Consider the following 19,815-nt stretch of genomic DNA (forward strand, 5'->3'; position numbering starts at 1 on the left):
CTGCAAGAAGCTTCTCTTTTCCCTTATCACTGCAGCGTTGTCACCTGTAGAAGATTATTCAAAAGTGTTTTGTGGTTTTGTCTCTCAGCCAAGATCCATCTTTCTTCAGAACAAGCAGACAACCCCAGAAAATGAAAGGTCACCTGCTGGTCTCACCTCTTTGTGGAGGGGTTGTCCACCTCTTCTCTCCTCTCCAAATGGTAGCAATAAAAGAGCAGCTTTTATCCTGTAATACAAATGAGAAATGTACTCGTATCACATTTCTTGTGTCAAGCTGGTAGATCAAATTGGGAATGGGGAAGTCAAATGTAGGCGATGTAGACTGAAGAGCATTAGCTAGACAGATGAGTAAAGTGAGAAATCAAGTAAGAACTATCCAGTACATTCCCCTGCAGCCCCAGGCAAACGTGAAACCATTTAGTCCCAAAATCACTCCTAAATCTGTTTTGTGTGCCTGCTGCAAGCCATCCATTTCTCATACCACAGCAGGTGCTTCTAGGCACCGAACTGTAGGGAAAAGAGACTGGAAGATTTGCTTTTCATGAAGACTTCGGAACTTCCTGGCTGTCTTGCAGAGCTGGGAGTGCAGTGTTTAAAAGCCCTACTGTTTGTTCTAAGGGACACTGGATCCCAGCCCTTTGGAGCACCCAGAGCTGCAGATTTACTTCTTGCTTGGCCCTTCAGGTTCAGATTTGTTTCAGAAGTAACATTTGGGTTATTTCTACTGAACATTGTAAAGTTGTAAATTGGGATTTTATTTTGCAAAAAAAGAGGACAAAATATTTATTCCAGCCTTTCTCATGGAACAGAAGTTCTACTTCTCATAATCTCTACCAACAGAGCCTTTATCCAAAAGGAAGATGTCCTTGAATACCCTCCTTTTCTTGATGAGTACAGAGCTTTCCCCATCTGCTATCCGAGCATAGACTCAAGCCCAAGCCTTGTGTCAACATGTTCCCAGCCTCCTTTCGTAATATGGAAATGACAGCGGTTCCCACATGTGAAGCTGAAATCAAATGAATAAATGAATGTCAACAGACTGTGGGTAGAGGCACAGAGGTTGCATAACAGAATAACTACAAGTGCACAGATGCAGTGAAGCCAAATTGGGTGCTGAGTGGATTGTCAGGGCTTTTTTCTGAGGGATGCACCTCGTCATTTCACAGCACAGCTGTCAGCCGATGGATTCCCAGTGAATTAAGAAACAAAAAATAAAGTCCTCTATTCATCCACTACTCATTTAGAAGGAATATTTTGTGACATCTATAGGTAAACTAGATGGTGAATTATTATGGAATGGTTCCTTTTCCCTGCAGGAGCAAAGTCTGGAGATGCGCTACAAAGTCCTTACTATGTCAGTGTCAAACTTAGTAGTTATCTCAAAGAAATCATTATGAGCTGCACATTTGGTGTTAATGTCATATAAGGGCATGACCGCATGGATGGGGACTGACAGATTTATGCTCTGTGCCCCAGCTCTGAACTGGCCAGATGCAAATTAATTCTGTTCCAGAAGTGGATAGTCACGTTAGCAGAAAGACATCTTACTTGGGAAGCAAGGCCAAACTTTTTGCCACTATAGGGTTTTCTGAATGCCACTGTTTGCACCTATTTGGTCTGCCTTTCAGGTGTTCTTCTTGCCTGTGAGTCCTTTAACCTGAACTAGAATGTTTTCTTTTTATCCTCCTTTCTTAGAGAAGGAGATCTGGTCAAACCAATGCTACTTTAACAAACATGGCAACAGCTTCTTAAAGAAACAGCACACTTCTGTACCTCATTCCTCTCAAACAGAAACGCTACTTCAGCTTCTTTGTGCCACCTCCCCTCCAAAACTGCAGCAGCGGGAAAGCAGTCAATGAGAGTTTTAGGTAATATCACATGCAGCAGGCCTGTTTCATTCCAAACAAATGCGCAAATAACCTCCAGTTTGAGAAAGAGGAATGCACAAACACTTAGAAGCTAATTCCTAAACCCGGGAAGACAAAGGCAGAGTTAAAAGAATCAAAACACCTGAGCAAGCAAAACAGTCTCTTATACTTCACTAAAGCAAACACATAGACGAATCACATTCACTTTTCAACCTGGCAAACCAGCCATAATATATTAGCTGCCACAGCAATGATGATTGTTCTTGTGCTCTCCATCTCAGCCTCATACGCACTCAGCAGATTCATAACTCTTTCAAGCTCTCCCAGGTAAACACATGAGAGCTTGATAGAGAATGTGCAGCCAACACGCTGACCCCCACACCCAGCACAAAGGTGGATTTATCCCACCCATCGCAGGGATGTGGCCCGCAGGTCACGTCCAAAAATGTGGGAAGTTACTTGTACTTTCGGAAGCCTCCTTTCATCTGGGAAGATGGATCCCTTTCACTCACAACTGCCTATAGCATTCTCCAATTCTCCCACCTCCAGACCATAGGACTGTATGGTGCTGGCCACCAGTGTATGCAACAAGGACAGCTGAAGGTGTTGCTGCACACTGACCTCACAAGAGTTTTTGGCAGCACATCTGTCTTCTCCTTCTCTGTGCCAAGTGGCTGAGGAGCTCCTGCTCAGATTCCCTGTCTAACCCTGAGCAATCCTCTTCAAAGGCTGAACTGTTACAAATGATGTGGGAAAAACACCCTCACCCAAAGGAATCAAGCAGTTTAGAAAAGCCATCCCCCCCTTCACCCCTAAGCCACAGAGGACTTACAACCGGCTGTTACCAGAAGAGACTGCTGAGGTGGGGAGAGCACTCCGAAGTTCATAGCTGCTGATTTCAGCTACAGCTAAGGGCTACCCAGGGCCAGAAGTACAGACTGCATTTAGGTAAGGGCGGGTGATCTGATGAATTCAAATCTTGATTGAACAAACCCATTAGATTCACCTGTTTGATGGTGGAAAAAGCCTCTACAGTCTTTGGCTGTGCTTATCATGCAGGAAATCCTGAAGACACACACACTGAGGACTGTGTACATGTGTGCATGCATACATAATAAACTGCAGGTGTCTCATTTCTAAGACAGCAACCAGAACATTCAGAAGTGAGATTCTGCTCAGGGCTGTCACATCTATTGCTGCCAAACACATCTGCCTTTGTACAAAGCACAGCAAATGAGCAACTCGCCTCCAGCCTCTGTGCCAGCCATCTCGTTAGTCCTGATGTGAACCCTGCACTGCAGCTGGGTGGGAGTGCATTGAGCTTTGCATCCTCAGCTTTTGGATAGCCATTGCTTGGCCCTCAGCTGGAAGGTCTCTAAAAGCTCAGCTCGGCCCTGGCTGCTCTGCAGGACCCAGATTTGGAGAGGGGCAGCAGCTTCACCATCAGTTCTTCAAGTATGTGCCACCATCGGCAACAACCTCACCCTACCCTGATTGCCACAGTAAATGCACATACTGCAGGTCTTGATTCAGTGAGTTCTCCCTGACATGGTGTGTGTTTCCCTGCTGTACCCAGGGGCTTAGCAAGAGACCCTGCTCAGCACAGTTGGGCTGATCGGTTACTAAGCCCAAGAGCCCATTTTAACAACATCCTGCAGATCAGAGATGGCTCAAATATTCCTAGTGAAATATTCTGCCTTTCACAAAGGATAATAGCTCTGCAGCCTGTGAAGCACAACACATGCATCCTGCATCCTTTACACAAAAGTATCAGCTGACGTAGTGCCTTCATTTCAACACTCCGCCACAACCAAAGGAGGCACTTGGACTACTCTCCTCTGAAGTTTACTGCCACCTCTTCCTCCCTGTATCCTACTGTTGTCAGGATATTCTAGAATAAATCCACCATTTTGTTCTGGATGATAGGAATAAAAACAAACTAGAGTCTTCACACCAGTTAATTTTAGGTCCTTGAGATTAGAACGCAATGAATGTGGAGAAGGAAATTCTCCAGACAGTGAACACAGCAAGCTCCTGAGCAGCATGTCTGGAGTGAGGTACTGTGATTATCCTTCCTTCTGGAAACACAATCTCAATGTATTAATCACCAGTGAAAGGGCAAAATGGGCAAAATATGAATAAATACCCACCAAAAAACCAGCAGGTACATTCTCACTACCCAAGACCCAAAGTCTGTGTCCTCTCTAAGCTTTTCTTACAATAAGCAAGCATTATAGGGTGCATTTTTTGGGGGAGTTTCTCAGACACATGTTGGAGAATGGCCTCCTTCCCATTGACTTGTCTTTCTGAATAAGAAAAAAGAAAGAAATCTCTCACCTTGTCAGTATTGACCCTGATTTGTTAAAGGTCCATTTCTCAGAGCTAATAGACTGCTGCCGTGTTGGCATACTAAGATTTACGCTTCCTTGTAAAGATGGGTTCATTCCAGAAACCCAAGGAACTTTAGTCTGTCCTTTAAACTCTAATGTAGTATAAAAAAAGCTGTAATCAGGTTCAGGGAGTAACATGCCACAACATGGTGACACAGGGCAGTTTTCTATGAGGGGATGCTGGTAGTAAGACAAACCAGTAAGATGAGATGTCAGAAACCAAGGAGCAGCAAATGACAGTACTGCTACCAGCAGCCAGGCTCATGCTGTCTTTCCCCACCCCTTCAGAACCTTCCCCTTCCCACTGAAACTGGGCTGCCTCAGTCACTGGTGGCAACAGCCTTGAGGCTGACCCTTGGTACTACGATGGTGAATCTTACTGCTGGGAGCCAGACTTCCACAAGGAGTTGTGCTTCTTTAGCACAAAGTGTTTCACCGTCTCTAATGCTAACACACTTGCACAGAGCACCCAGCTCAGGGTTCAGTTCTTTGCCAGCAACAGTCTTTAACTCAAGCAAAAATGCCACTGAATGGTGGCAGGCAGCTCTGTGCTGATGTGTACATGATTTGATATGGAGCAGAGTAGCTGCTCTATTTTCTCTGCAGTAAGGGTAGATGAAGTGTCTGACTGGCAGACTCCTATTTAAACCAGTGCAAATGGCACTGCCCGCACATGTTGTCCCCCCATCTTTGCCCATGTCAATGAGAAAGTCTGCCTGCTTCTCCAGAAGTGTTAAATCCACCCTTGTCCAAAGCGATGACCTCTGCTGCAATCCAGGCCTCCTGCCCTAAAGGGAATACTATGCATACAACAGATCCTTCAGGTCCTTCATGGCCATGACTTCAACATCAGTCTCGGCTGGTTCTTTCAGTGTCCACAGGTACCTGGCACATGCTTTCTCCATCTCTTGCCATGCCTTGCTCCTCTGCCTCTGCAGAGTCACTCTGATTCACACCATGGTCTGCAAGAGGAAGATCAGGCTTGTTGACTCCACCAGAAATCTCATACCACCCTGAAAACTGACAGCAGCCAGAGGCGGCTCTGGGCTAATGTCACAGCCACAGCACATGGTGGGTAGAGTCTGACCCAGTTTTAACCCTGCTAAATATGCAAAGAAAGAAAACAAGAGTGTGTAGGAAAAGCAGTCTAGGCTTTCCTCTATTTCCTCAGTACTTCTCTGCTGATATATCTTTAATATTCAGGTTACATTGAAATATTTCCATTGCCAGGTCTTATGGGTGCACCAAGAGAGGAAAAGCACGGTAACATTTGAAGAGTGGGCTATTTGGGGTTTGAGGTGTTTTGTTTGTCTGGGTTTTGTACAAGCTTATAGGAAAGTGGAATTTTCCAAAGGTTAACATTTGGACAAAATATAAGAGGATTCAAAAAACTTCTTGCTGTCTTTTGAGCAGAAAATTCTCTTCAGCTGTTTACCTTTCAATTCTGCTTGGCTTTTGCAGTCTTTTTGTTCTTAACTTAGTCACTGAGAGCTAAATGCTACCCTGACTATCATTCTGACAGGCTGCCTTTTTTGCTGTTTTATTTTTAAGAAAATGGATTTTTGTGCACTTGGCTTTATCTTTGTTTCAACATCTGCCTTTGCCTTAGCATTTCTGCTTCACTTCCACCACAGAAAATACTCAAACTTCAGCTTCTCCTCTTGATTCTTTATTAACTCTAGACCGTTTGTGGAGTACACATCTACATTGCTATGGAAACACTATGTCATTTCAATCACTCCACAGTTCTGTATACCTGGGTTTTGGCACCTTCATTTCAATAAAAACTGTGCTCAGTGAAAGTACAGAGGTCTTTCTCAAGGGTACATGTGGCACAGTGCTCTGGTCTGCATTCTCCAATTAGTACTGAACCTCCTCTGTCAGGATCTGATGATGCTCATGATGTAAATGTGTCCTATGAGTCTGAATACACACCTGTGGTTGAGCTATGAAATACCATCATGGCAAGGCTGGGAATATTGCCCAACAAAGGGCCCATAAGAACCTGTGGCAAGAAGAAATATAAACCCTCTAAATACTTGCCATCAGCAATCACAAGAGAGAAGAAATGTTCTTCTCATCCAACAGTCCTAAACGAACGGATGTCCCTTGTGTAAGAGCCAGTTTCCATCCTGGAAAACACGAGCACTGCCGAGCAGAGCAAGAGAAGAAACTTAGAGAAAACATCACAGTGAGGAACCAGTAACAGAATACAAAGATACAACCAGGTTTTGAAGGCACTTAAACTGCACAAAGGGCACCGCCACTCGGTAGCGCATATGGAACAACTCTCAGGCATGGAGATCTTTGTCGGACTGGTTAAGAAAAGCTAAGGACAGGAAACCATGAAAACCATTAATCAGAAGACTGCAAGTGGTGTTGTTTCTGGCACAGGTTGAGACAATGCTGGTGGTTACAACTCCAGTGAACATTCCTGACCTTGCTCAGGAAGGTTCTTAATTAAATTATTACATCCCTCAACTTCTACAGGACTCACACACATGCTTGTGTGCTTTCCTCAGCAAAGCCTTTTTCTGAATCAGGATCTCCATGATTACAGTCAATTAATTATTTGAAAAGCATTTTCATCTGGGCTCCAAATAATGAAATTACATACAATTAATGTGGGTTTGGCAGGACTCCACACAAACAAAAGTTGCTCTGGTTTTGAGCACAACTGGAAAATCAGTTTTGGCCAATAGCCTGATGCACAAAATCTGCTGGTGCAGCTTTTCATGATTTTCCCCAACTTTTCCATTTTGCTATAAAACTGTTGATGCATTTCTCTTGTGATAAACGAAGCTCCAAATCTCACAACATCCTGCCTTTAGTACGAGACCTTGTAGGAACCAGACTGGGAAAGAATGAATTGCTATGGTTTGCAGTAAAAGTTGATAAAGACAAGTAGTGTGCTGAAAATAAAGGAATCAACTACATGCCACTTTATCAAAAGAGATACACCAAGACAATGATATAAATCATGAGGCTTTAGGAGCTATAGATTTCAGGTGGGAAGACAAACTGAATAACAGAGCAGAAAGATCATAGATACAAAAAAATACTGAAAACTAAACCTCATTTTGGACAGAATTGCAAACAAGCACATACACACTTTCTAACGAAGCCCACAGCAGGCTACTTGTCTCATTACTCAGTACTCTACTATGAATTTCACTTGACATTTCCCTCCAAACAGCTATCCTTAAGAACAGTCTTTCACAATGAAGCAGGGAGTAAAGTACATCTAAACCTGAAGGCAGTGTGTGTCTGGTTCAAATCAAGATTGATCTCTAAGATAGGCAGGATTGTAAGGTAAAATAGTTAATTCGGTGTCATACGGAATGGCAATGTTCATCACTCTGCTCTTCGCAAAATGAAGCAGCCCTCCTTACTTGGAGGTCCTCAGGAAGGAAAGCTCCCTTCGGGCTCTTTGATTCCCCCCGAGATGCACACAGGCACTCAGGAGTAACACAGAGCTGCGTGCCCACCAATTCAAGCCACTGAGTGCTGGGATAATGCAGCCCAGCTGCCCCCAAACCCCGATGCTCCAGCTCCATGGGCAGCTGGAAGGCATCAGCCAGCAGGGCAGCAATGCACCCTGCAGATACGGGGTCCCTCACACAGGCTTGCTCCAGGCTTTCAACATATGCTCTAGATAATCGCAATTGTGTGTGTTGTCTTGTTAAGCATTTCAGAGCTGTTTATAGTTTGCATATTCTTGCATTGTTATTGCACAATGAAGACTTCCAGACCAAACTGTCCCAAAAGCACAAGGAAATTCAGCAATAGTCAACTTTCCGTCCTATGAATGGGTCAGAGGAAATAGAAGAAACTGCTTGGGTCAGTGTGTGCTGTGCATGTTAGGAAGGTGCACTTAGCAGTTTTTCTGATTAAGAATTAAACCTTTTTCAGGGTAGCAGATGCTTATTGACATCAAGTACCATTTGTATAAAATGATAGTTTCAAAGGACCACTGAAGAACTGGTTTAGACTTTCTGAGGTTCCAGCAAGATTTCTTTCTGATATCCCCAGCATTTTGTCTAAAACCACCTGTCTCATCAAGTTATCCTATCAGAGAAGAGACTCGAGAAGGAAAACAGATGTCTGATTCATCCTCAAAAAGAATAGTGGAAAGCATGACAAGAAAACATGTGCCATGCATTTTTTTAATGGTCTTTTCTTTCTGCTTCTGTTATTAATACCATGCAAATAATGTGCACAGGGATCTTTAAACATCTTCTAGCCATTCAGTAAATCATTTCACAGAATAGTGAGCTCAGTACAGTGAATCAGCCACACAAATTTTACTACTTCTTTTAGTTTTTATGTCACATCTGGAAACCCAAAGGACATGGTGCTATGACGCACCTTCAGAAAGTGATGCTTGGCTTTGTCTCAGGATGCTCTGTCCTCAGCTCTTCATGCCTGTCATTAGGACTTCTGTTTCCACTGAGAAGGAGGACTGCTACATACTGACTGTGTCTGGTGCTGTTCTGTACAGCAGAGAAACTGCCTCACGTTCTTGGAAGTTAGCCCTGAGTTACACAACTGCAGTTCTAAGGTTATAAAGGCAAAAGCTCTGCCAGCAGACTCAACACTTCAAAGCAGAGGCAACAATTGTTGGATCAAACAGAGAGGGAAGAAGTTCCCTGTGGGTCCCCAAAGCAAACTGGAGTCTCAGAATCAAAAACAGGATCCAGAAGAGTATTACTGAGAAACAATGAAAAAAACCCTGCTCATTTATGAGGAACAAAAGCCTGAGTCCTCAAGAAACTCAAAGTTGCTTCCCCATCCAATCAATGTTTTCTCTAGCACATACAGAATGAGCCTCAGCCAACTTCCTCCCCCAGACATTCCTGTCTCTGACTATCCTTAGAAAGAAGCCAGACAGCTAATTCAGTGAATCTCATTCATACTAACGGGAGTCACCAGGCTTGGAGGGGCAGTCTCACCATCCAGTTTTCCTGACTCAACAAATTACTGCAGATAAGTCAGCCACAGATACATCAACACATATGCTCTTAGCTCACAGCAGATGCAAGGTAATGTCACACAAGCTCAGTCCTCTAATGACAGACAGGAAACGTGAAGACTGACATTTCTAACAAGTGCAAAGCAAAGAAAGGAAATGCAAGACTGGTCACAGATGACATGGGGGTGGAGATGAAGCCTGGTCTACAGAAGCCACACAAGCAAGGTGGAATTCCCACTGCATACAAGCCTGACTCCTTACAGTCAGCACCAAAGTCACATCAACTTAAGAATGGAACAAGTGACCTTGGTTGAGGCACAATGCCAGCAATTTGGATTTGCTTGAGTATGATTACAGTATATGCTCAGCTTAATTATTTCTGTGCAGACCGTTTTCTGCTCTTCTCTCCTTCCTGCTGCAGCAAACTTCCTCAATAGTTCTAGGAAATTATATGCTGCAAAATTAAAACTAATGAGACTCCTTGAAGAGATGAAACTACCTCCATTTCAACTTCAACATCTTGAGGCTCACAGTACTCTTTGAAACGGAGGATTTCCGATTCACATGCTGCCAAGGAAGATTTGCTGAGGATAACAGCCTCCTCGTCTGCCCAGTCAGCAACATAGATGGTAGATGTTCCTCTCTGCTGCTTCAGTGAAGGGCACATCATTCTAGCTCACATTATCATCAAAATGGGTTTATGCAAGGACATTTGAAGTGGAAGGGCTGGAGCATCTATTACTTTCTGCTGACTTGCCAGAGCAAGTTGGTGCCTCATCTGTTGGTGCCTCTAGGCCCAGATATGCAAAGTTCTGCTGAAATACAGGGGTAAATACTGCCCGAGCCTGAACTCATGCATAAACTTCACTTGCTTTTAATGGCATTTATATCTCAGCTGGTAGGATGTGCTCAGGGCCCTAGCCACTTATGAGTATTTAATTGAGATTCAGATACAATTCTGCAGACAACCTCCTGCATTTTGATATAATTTGATAGCTTGTTTTGGAAAAAAGTCCTGCAGTTAGCACAATTCCACCTGGGAAGGAGCATGTCTGCTCTCTCCGTCTCCCAGACCCTGGAAATACCAAGAAACATGATGATTTGAAATGTTTTAGAAACCCTGTGTTCCCAGCAATAACTGCACTTTAAAACTTTGATGACTACTTATTATTTACAAGAGCATTTTAAAGGGTAAGTTTCAGATCACAGCAACCTGTATGTTACTTGCCAAGAGTTCAGTTGGTTTGAAAACCTCTTACAAGAATCTGGAAGAGAACAGGATGCCCTCAAAAGAGAAACCAAGTTTCTCCCAGTGTGTTACAGGTACAACACTCTCTTGCTGTGAGATCATGTCAATAAAGGCAGTAAGGAAAAAGAAATACATATGCCTGAAGTTCTGAAAAGCAACCTATGACTTGAAGTTCATGATTCTGTGTCAGACTGTCATATCATGGTCAATCCCAAGCACTGAGCTTCCCCAGGCATTAAGCAGCAGCCCTTTTAGTAGCACATATTTCATACTCCCCTCTGTCTTGAAACCCCACAATTTTCCATTTGTATGACAGTTTGCTGCCTCTTCATTACATACCCAGGAAGGAATGCTGATGGATTAGCATCACATCCAAAACGGAAACTGGCATCATCTCAGCCTCACATGATTTACAACAATTGCTAAGTAAATTTGGATACTTTTTTAGCTCCTACTCTTCATTTTTTAAAAATAAATCCTAAGAAAACACAATCCCAAAGGCCTAACCAGCACACATTTACAGATGGCAGCAGTGGGTCAGAAATGACATCTTTTCCTGGTACTATTTATGAGAGCCAAATAAACTGAACACATTATGAGCCATTTATAATGTTCTTCAGCAGAACAGTCAGCCAAGAGACAGAGCTGAAAGCCTGTTGTAACAAAAGGTATCAAAGTGAGGAGGAGAACGGTATCTGTAATTACTGCTTTGGTAATAAAACAAGCACAGTACAGCAGATGGGTTTAACACAAGATCACTAATAAGTAAAACAGTGGCTCAAATGCCAAAAAATGAATATTCAAGAGGGAGTGAGCTGAATGAAATGCAAACATAGCCCAGCTAACCTAGAAGTTACTTGCTACTCTAACCAAAAAGATCAACCCCCACATAACTCTCCAAGCTCCCCTCTGCAGTCAAAAACTTTCACACCTGGGTATTAATCATCACTTCCACAAATGACAGGACTGAGCACACTGATGGCTCAAGATCCTGACCATGTAACACTGATAAAAAGATGCAGAACTCAAACCCCAAACAAACCCAAAACCTAACAACACCAATTTGCAAAGCTTTTTGACTTACCACTTCATAAACTTTTCAGTTCTTCATCAGAAACACACTTTAATTCATCTTTTTGGCAGTGCCATAATTGCAGAACATTGTTTGACAAAACATGAGCCAAGTTACAGTCTGAAAGAGGGTTTCTTTTCAGCTTTAGAAGTTTTGAAAAATATTTTATCATCAGAAGTAAGGCTGGAATTAATTAAAGTGGATAAGGCTGCACCGAGGAATATGAAGCTGCAATGCTCATGCTTTAGAGCATGGCTCCAGTTCTCAGTGGGTTTGGAAGCAGTAGAAAGGATGCCACCACTGAGAAGGCATCTTGAATAACTTTTTTTTTTTTTGTCAACTTGAAGTATTTTTTATATTAAACGTCTCTGTAAAATGTAATTTCAATATTAACTATGTAATATCCTCTTCAGCTTGAGACTCAGCACTTCAAAGGCACACTTCAAAAGCTGGAGACTCACCTAATCAGCTCTCTCAGATCATTTAAACTATCATTTAACATGAACAAGGAGAGTAAAATCAGTAGTAACAGTAGACGATAAAAATTCAGAACCAATGTATGGCATTACAGTATAATTTCAGAGTAAAACATCACATCTCATAAAAGATTCAAACTTACAATAACCAAACTCTTTCCTAGTGACCCATCCATACCTCTGGAGACTCAGACTGCATCAGACAAATCCCTCTGCAGATGCTGTGACTGGAGTTACAAACCGCTTACCAGCGACTCTCAAGCTGCCTGGATTCCCATGAGGTTTGCTGAAGTATCAGGAAAGCATGAGTGGAGCCTGATAAACTACACAATATTTAAAGTTATTTTAAAAACCTATGCAAACAAGTTTTGCATTCTTAAGTTATGGTCCTTACACATTTTAAGAACTAAGAGATGGGAGACATATAGTCTTGGTGATATGTATATATACGTATGTATAGGTATATACACACATATAAACCCATATATATGACACCAACAATCTCAACAACAGCAGTTGAGTAGCTTCACCTAAACCCTTAACTCCTGATTATTTTGAGGAAGACAATTTTATAATGGAAATCTGGGAACCTTTGCTTTAAGGTTTGTCAAATTATTACTATATATTAAATGGATGATTAATACATATTTAATGGATGGCCCTTAGAGACTGTAACTTAGTTTACTAATTTAGACAGGAATGAGTAAGTAACAAGTTGTGGTTCCTCCTTTATCTTATCACTACACTCATATGTGTGCTTTGTATGGAAAACTTTATTTGATAATAAAAATAGCATTCACAGACTTTCTCCTTCTTTGTTGCTACATCATATACATAGTGTCTGTTCCAAGGAAAGAAGCTCGTACTGGGTAAGTCCACATCTACTCATACTAGTGTTATGTATAAACCCAATAGGTCAAATAAAGCTATGAACAATGTAGTATTTATATATGCATAGTGTTTTATAAAAAAGATTGGCCCACATACTGCTTTTCATCAACACAGAAAAGAGTATTATGTCTATAGCACATTGCAGGAAATGATGACTGAAGAACATAGACTGCAAACAAGTGCTTAATAATACATAAGCAGGCCCACCATGAGGAAAGAAATGATATTCAAACCAATAAAAGCTTTAGAATTACTTATACAGTCTCCCATTTTAAAACAGCTTTACATACCTGATTCAGTTTACATTAAAATATATCCCCTGAATCAATTTGTTCCATTTTCAGAAATATAAACACTTAAATCACATTCCTCACAGCTAAATTTTGTCATAAATCCTCTTTTATACAAGAAAAAGGCAACAGTTTTGTTTTTTTTTCAACAGGCTCTATTAATTACAATTTAAACTGTACACACAATGATCGGCCATCTTCTTTCTTGGTTTTGTTTTTACAGTACCATGGCAACAACAGTGATAGACTTGCAATGGTTTTGTGTTCATATGGAAAATGTGAAACAGTATACATGTACACACCAATGCACTGTAAAAAGCAGCAGTTTACTTTAGTGGTCCAACAGTAACGGCAAACATTTTGGCTCAGCTAGGCAGTAATCCATTAAAATCTTATACCAGTACTACAGCAGACTTACCACACAACTTGCAAATTTAAAAATACAACTTAGAAACTTGCAGGTTTCCCTTCTGCTGCTGTTCTTGGATTCAAATTTACAGCATATAACCAGTGTGGATAGGCTTCTACAACCAGGTTGTCTCACTGATTGCCTCTTTTTGCCTGTGTTTTTTAACTTTGATACATGTTATTTTCTTTGATACATCTTTTTTTTCATATATTTTTTTCCCAGCAAGTGCACTCCTTTTGTCCCAGTAAAGGATGAAGCAGTAAAATAAAAAAATATACAGTGAGGAGAAGAGAAAGCTTTCGGAATTTGGCAAAGTAAGAAAAGCCCACTGGTTTTGCCTGAGCAGAAGGAATACACCTGCTCTGAGAGGGAGGACTTTGCTCCCACCGCATTGTGCCAAGTCCTAGGATCCTGATCCCTTCCCTTGCTTCAAAGCAGACAAACATTACCATGCATGCTCAAGCTGCTGTCCATATACATCTAGAAGATGAGTAGGGCTGCGACGGCTGCCTTAATGAAATATCATTACATGCTGCTGAGGCTAATGAGAGATCAACAGTTTACGTTAGTGGGTGACACAGGCATGGTGGTTACCAGTCCTTCTGCCTTCGTGCATCCTGCAGAGGGGGCCTGAAAGTATAAACTGTTCATGGAACAAACTAGAAATTCCTTATCGTAAATCATCTTGTGCTGTGTGGTTTATGTTTAATTTTTTTCTTATTTTATTATTTTTTATCATTATTATAAATATCCTTCATTGAAACAGTAGTCTCTTCAAACAGTTCTTGCAGTTTTAGGAACATTTGTCTCTCTCTTTTTAATTCCTTCAGCAGGAGCGCTCCATTCCTACTGAGATGAACAATTTTCTTCCTTCCCCACCCCCAAACCCTTAAAAAGTTTTCTACATACAGTGTAGCAGTGAGTCACTAGAGAACAGTCTGGATCAAATTATTCAAACTTGGTCATAAAATCCTTTTGCCTAGATTATATTACTGGCTACCCCCATTTACTAGATTGGGGAGGGGGGGAAAGTAGCCTGATAGAAGAATTATTCTTAAGAAATCTACAAAGAATGTAGAAACAAAATTTTATAATCCTTTAGGACCAACATTTGGCAAGTAATTAAAAAAAAAAGAAGAATACACTGAAAAATACTTTCTTTAATATTATACATCAGGCACAACACTTTTTTTCTTGCTATAAGATTTCATCTGCATAAAAGGTTTGTAGGATCATCAGGTGCCGGATGTCTCCTCGCCTGCGAAAGCCGGATGGTTTCACAGCTCCCGCACTCTCTGCTCGGCTCCCATGGCATGGGGAAGGCGATGGGGACCCCAGATGCTCCTCAGATGCTGAGGTCGGTGCTGCATTCCTTGTACGGCCGCCGGCGCTGCTCGGGCGGGTGCCTGCAGCTCGGCTCGTGCTTCCAGCCGGGGTCTTCCCTCTCCCGGTGGGTGACCCGCTCCTCCCTGAGCCGTCTGTCGGGTGACCGCTCCCTCCGCCGGTCAGACGACTTGGCGCGCCGGTCGAGGGAGTTCTCTCTTCTCCGATCCGGTGACCTCCTCGGCTCTGTGAGTCTCTCCAGCGACCGCCGCCGGCGGTTGGGCGACCGCTCTCTGCGCCTCTCTGGGGAGAGGTCTCTCCTCCTCTCGTGTCGCTCCCTCCTCTCCAAAGTGTTGTCAGCGCTCCTTGTCCCTTCCCTGCGCTTTTCGGGAGACCTCCTCTTCTGCCCGTTCACCACCGCCCTCTCCGGCTGCCTCTCGTGCCTCTTCTCCGGCGACCTCTCCGTCCTCCTGCCTGGCACATGGTCGTTGGTTTTAGAAGTCCCATTCCAAGTGTGGTGCTCATTGGGATGTCTGCTAAACTCTCTGCTGCCTTTTAGGTCTCTAACGTAAGTCCGCTTGTCCACATGTTGTGATGATTTGTGAAGGTCTGGTGGATAACTGGACTCCGATGATGGGTGCTGCCGTCGGTCGGATGGCACGGGTTTCATTTCCGATACATTTTGTGAACCTGTGGCGGGACTGTTCCTGTCACTGCTGGGGTCTGTAAGAAAATAACAGTAAAGCGTTTGGTACCGATGCCTTCCGTGGCACTGTGACACCACTTATCACTCTTCAGACTTCATTAGTGACAAAAACAAACAACTGTTAAAGCAGTCAGTGAAGGCTAACCGAAGCTTTTGTTAACTTTACTGCGAACAACGAGAGTTACAGGTTAGTACTGGTGCTGCTCTGTTCATTAGCCGTGTTTTGGTCGAAGCTGATATCATCTTTATGCTCTTCTGGTCATGGGGCATTTTACAATTTTTCCCAAGCCGAATTCATAATGTTTCAGCCACACTACTTTCTTTCCAGTGGGAAAAAAAACGTAATATTGTAGTTCAGGTTGTTGGTTGTTTTTTTTTTAACAGTTTCCAATAAAGAGGGCCTTTAGGAAATGATTTTTTTCTTTTAAGTCTTTTGAAAGAACTGCCTTCCAGGTGTGGGAGGCCTCGTTTCAAAGAGCAGAAAATGTGCAGAAAATAGAATTGATTATTAAGTTTTCACCTCATAAAATAAAACATTTTCAAGGTGTGAGAATTAGACTGTAATCATGTAATTTCCATTTCATTTAAGACATTACTTAATTTCGCTTAGTTCTACCGTGTTATAAAAGTCATAGGGTAGATTTTGGTTTTGCCACAATGATTCAAACAACGATGACAGAAGTTATGATTTTCTCATATTAAAGCAATGGAAAGATATTGTAATATGTAGGATGGCTTTGATTAAAACCTAGGCTCCGGTTCCTTATTTTTAATGTAGTGTTTCAGGTAAAATAAGGCTGAGCTACCTCTGCAAGACAAACTGCAAAGCAGAGTCAAAAAATCAACCCAGAGACTAAAAACCAGTCCTGTGCTGCAGCTAAGCTAGAATTACTCATGTTATTTGTAATGGTTGTTTACGAATGATTCATTATAGACACAGCAAATATTAAAGTAGCTGCGCAGACTTAACTGAGTGTTCCTTTTACTTGCTTATTATTGTTTTCTTTTTAACAGTAACCTCTGCACAGCAGCTTGCCTGGCTTTAGTCATGCTTCCTGCAGGCTTCCTGCTGCTGGCACCAAGACACCCACCTCGATGTGGACTGTCCTGGTGGCAAGTGGCAATAACTGAAAACCCTCACAAATACCTGTGGGGATTGATTGTTTCTTTTTCTCCTTTTTGCCTTCCCTCCCCCAAGCCAAACACACTACATGCTCATTTGACATCACGCAAAGCATCTCCCATCTGATGGCATTTCCATTCCTTTAGCTTGGGAGGGTTGGTGTGCGCATGGGCCATGGTTTTGGTGATTTCCAGGTGAAACGCGTGTTATGGCACACGTGTGTGAATTTTTGCTCATTAGCATTTCCAGGCAGCAGCTGGGGGACCACACTGCTTTTCCGTAGCTGTAAGCACATGGCTTGCAGCAACCTGGCTATTGCACAAGGTTTAAATGTGTCCTGTGGTGTACTTACAATTCAGGGGACGCAGGGTGCTCAGAATGAATTGCTGGATACATATAAAATATAGCGAAGCGGAAAGCAATGTGAGGGAATTAGGCCACAGCACAAAAACACCTAATATTGATTTTAGCTACAAACCGTAGTTTGATTATGGCCCATAAGGTAGAAGCAAGACTCCCCGAGCTTGTCATTTCTCATACATGCAGCGATATTAGGAGGTATCATCGCTGAGGAAGGAAGAGCCCAGCACCAAGAAAAGTAAGAGAAAGAGAAAGAGAAAAGTAGAAAATTTAGATTCCCTATAATACAGGTGAAAGAAAGAAAAATCTTCATATTTTATCTTAGAATAAAGAAAGTTTATTTTTCCAGTCAGATTGTCTAGGCTTCACCCAAATATAAGGCTGCAAAGACAGCAGTTGTTATTATTGTGACATAAAGAGACATCTAAGAGGTGATTCAATAACCCAGACAACGAGAGCATCCATTCTAAAAGACAGCTGGAACAGCGACACAGAATGTCATAGAAAAAACATTAACAATCAAACAACAACGAAAAATAAAGTCCACCAGAGACCACAACATTAAAAATAAGTACAAAACTCATTACAAAAATATACAGCCTCATAGAGAAGCACGTTCCAATCGAGTCAGAAAAATATTGGAACTTAACATTATTAGAGGAACCATTTGCGACTGCAGTGAACAGAATGAAGAGAGGAAGGAGTTCCAAACATTACAAGGATAGTCTTCACAGTAGTGCAACCCCTGTATATTAAATCCTTGCTTAGAGAATGAATGTTCAGTGGTTTAGCATTAGCCAAAAGAAAATTGGTGGTGGATTTCCATCCTCAGTGCAACAGACATATGCTTTGAGAAATGAAGCACTTAATTTACAGGGTATTTATGCAGTCTAGCATATGATACAGTACTGTACATCCAAAGGAGTATAGGAAAAGACAAAAGTAGAAAGAACATTACAGAATTTCAGTGCCATCATCAAACCTTCTGGTGTGCTATTTATATTACAGAAGTGTAAACCCATAACTTTCCTTCCATATTGTTAAACACTTCAGTTGTTTGTTGGTTATACTCTGAACTGGTCATTTAAAGTTAAATAATGAACAGAGTGAGCAGAAACTCTCCAACGTGGTACAGTAAATGAAAAGAAAATCTAGTTCATAGATAGAGCAGAAGGGTTTTGTTTCTGGTTTTAGGACATGGACTGAATGATAAACACAGAACTTACTGACACAGAAACAACCCAAATACGGGGAGAAAAGTATAAAGGACATCCCTTCAATCATCAGTTTCTATAGAAACCTCACAGACCTTTGGTTGGGAGTAGCCCTCCATCGAGGGCACAATATTTGACAATTATCTCAAACAAGTAAGACATAATTATAATATTAATAGTGTGCTAAGTTAAGCCACCCAGCAATCCAACCTCCGGGGGAAGAAAAGGAAATCTAATGCAATTTTTCGTAAGAAATGAGGACTGAATGTTTCCCCCGAGACAGACATGAGAGCACCTTTTCATAACCTCCTCACCTTTTCAGACCTTACAAATTAACTAGTTGAAACCAGCAAACAGTTTATTGGGGGAGAAAAGGGCTCAGGAGGCCAAATTAATATATTTTTGCAGTAAAGCTCTTTTTTTTTTTTCTTCTTTTTCTTAAATAACTTTATAAATATTTACATAAATACTAAGGGAAGGCAAAAAATCTCATAAGCCATCTTGGCATTCACGTCTATGGACACAGACAGGAACTAAGAGAAAAACCTAACAAAAAAAATAAGCACTGCTTCAGAATAATAACTCAGGATCCCAGTTTTTGCATTGATTAGAAGTAGAGATTTGAAACAACAATTCAGCCACTGAGAAACAGTTTGGCACAGTTCAATGACATTCCTTGTTTGGCTGGACAAGACAATAAGGTTTTTTTGTTTTGCTTTGTTTTCCTCTCTGATCACCAAAAACACTGCTATGATGATCTTGCCTTACACTGCGCCCCAAGTCCATGGAAGCAAGCAAAGGGTGAAATGTGTAGAAAATTCAGCACAAGCGAGGCAATTAATCATATGTTGCAAAGGTTGGTAAGACACTGGTGAGAAAGGAAAATAAAAAAGAATTCCCGCTTCAGATCTTGAGACAAATCATTCATGGAGTGATGCCAGGGAAGAAAGGAATGTTTTCATAGTTTGACCCACCATATTCTGGGACAGAGCCATCTCCACGTTTCAGAAACAGGCGGACCCTGCGCCCACCATTTTTAATCAGTTCAATGGCCCGAGCGTGCTTCATGTTCTTGGTAGTTTCTCCATTGATCTCTAAGATTTCATCTCCAATCTGTTAATGCAATAAAGGAGAAGAGTAAGATTAGAAACGAGCCCCCACGACGATTGCCACCAACACACCACAAAACATTGGCCACAGCAGAGGTGGAAGCTAAATGCGCCCAACTCTGCCCAGTCAGAGTCCACAATAAACAGTGTGCGGGGCCCTGAGAGACATAAAGACAAGTGGGGAATCTTGAAGTCTCGAAATATCCCTGTCAGTGTTCAAGGCCAGGCTGGAGAGGGCTTTGAGCAACCTGGTCTAGGGGCAGGCGTCCCTACCCATGGCAGGGGGTTGGAACTGGCTGAGCTTTAAGGTCCCTTCCTACCCAAAACATTCTGAGATTCTGTGATTTCGTTACTGTTTTGTAA

The 19,815-nt window shown here is 42.0% G+C and overlaps 1 protein-coding gene across 27 annotated transcripts in view; it reads right to left on the minus strand.

Annotated features, from left to right (window-relative positions):
• Positions 1–12,780: 12,780 nt before the first annotated feature.
• MAGI1 (membrane associated guanylate kinase, WW and PDZ domain containing 1) overlaps positions 12,781–19,815 on the minus strand; it is a 339,592-nt gene continuing 332,557 nt past the window's right edge. For 22 of the 27 annotated variants that reach the window (XM_062630261.1, XM_062630259.1, XM_062630265.1 and 19 more), the window contains 2 exons: positions 19,318–19,456; positions 12,781–15,663 (listed from right to left, as the gene is read on the minus strand). In XM_062630261.1, the coding sequence (XP_062486245.1) occupies positions 14,963–15,663; positions 19,318–19,456 (840 nt within the window). In that variant the 3' untranslated portion in view covers positions 12,781–14,962. Of the gene's footprint in view, positions 15,664–17,247; positions 17,337–17,443; positions 19,457–19,815 lie in introns of those variants that run through there. The other 5 variants (XM_062630270.1, XM_062630268.1, XM_062630263.1 and 2 more) reach the window with 2 other exon arrangements.

Source organism: Pezoporus occidentalis, unplaced genomic scaffold, assembly GCF_034315485.1.
Source record: "Pezoporus occidentalis ecotype Australia unplaced genomic scaffold, CSIRO_AGI_Poc_V1 ctg35, whole genome shotgun sequence".
Classification (NCBI taxonomy): Eukaryota; Metazoa; Chordata; class Aves; order Psittaciformes; family Psittacidae; genus Pezoporus; species Pezoporus occidentalis.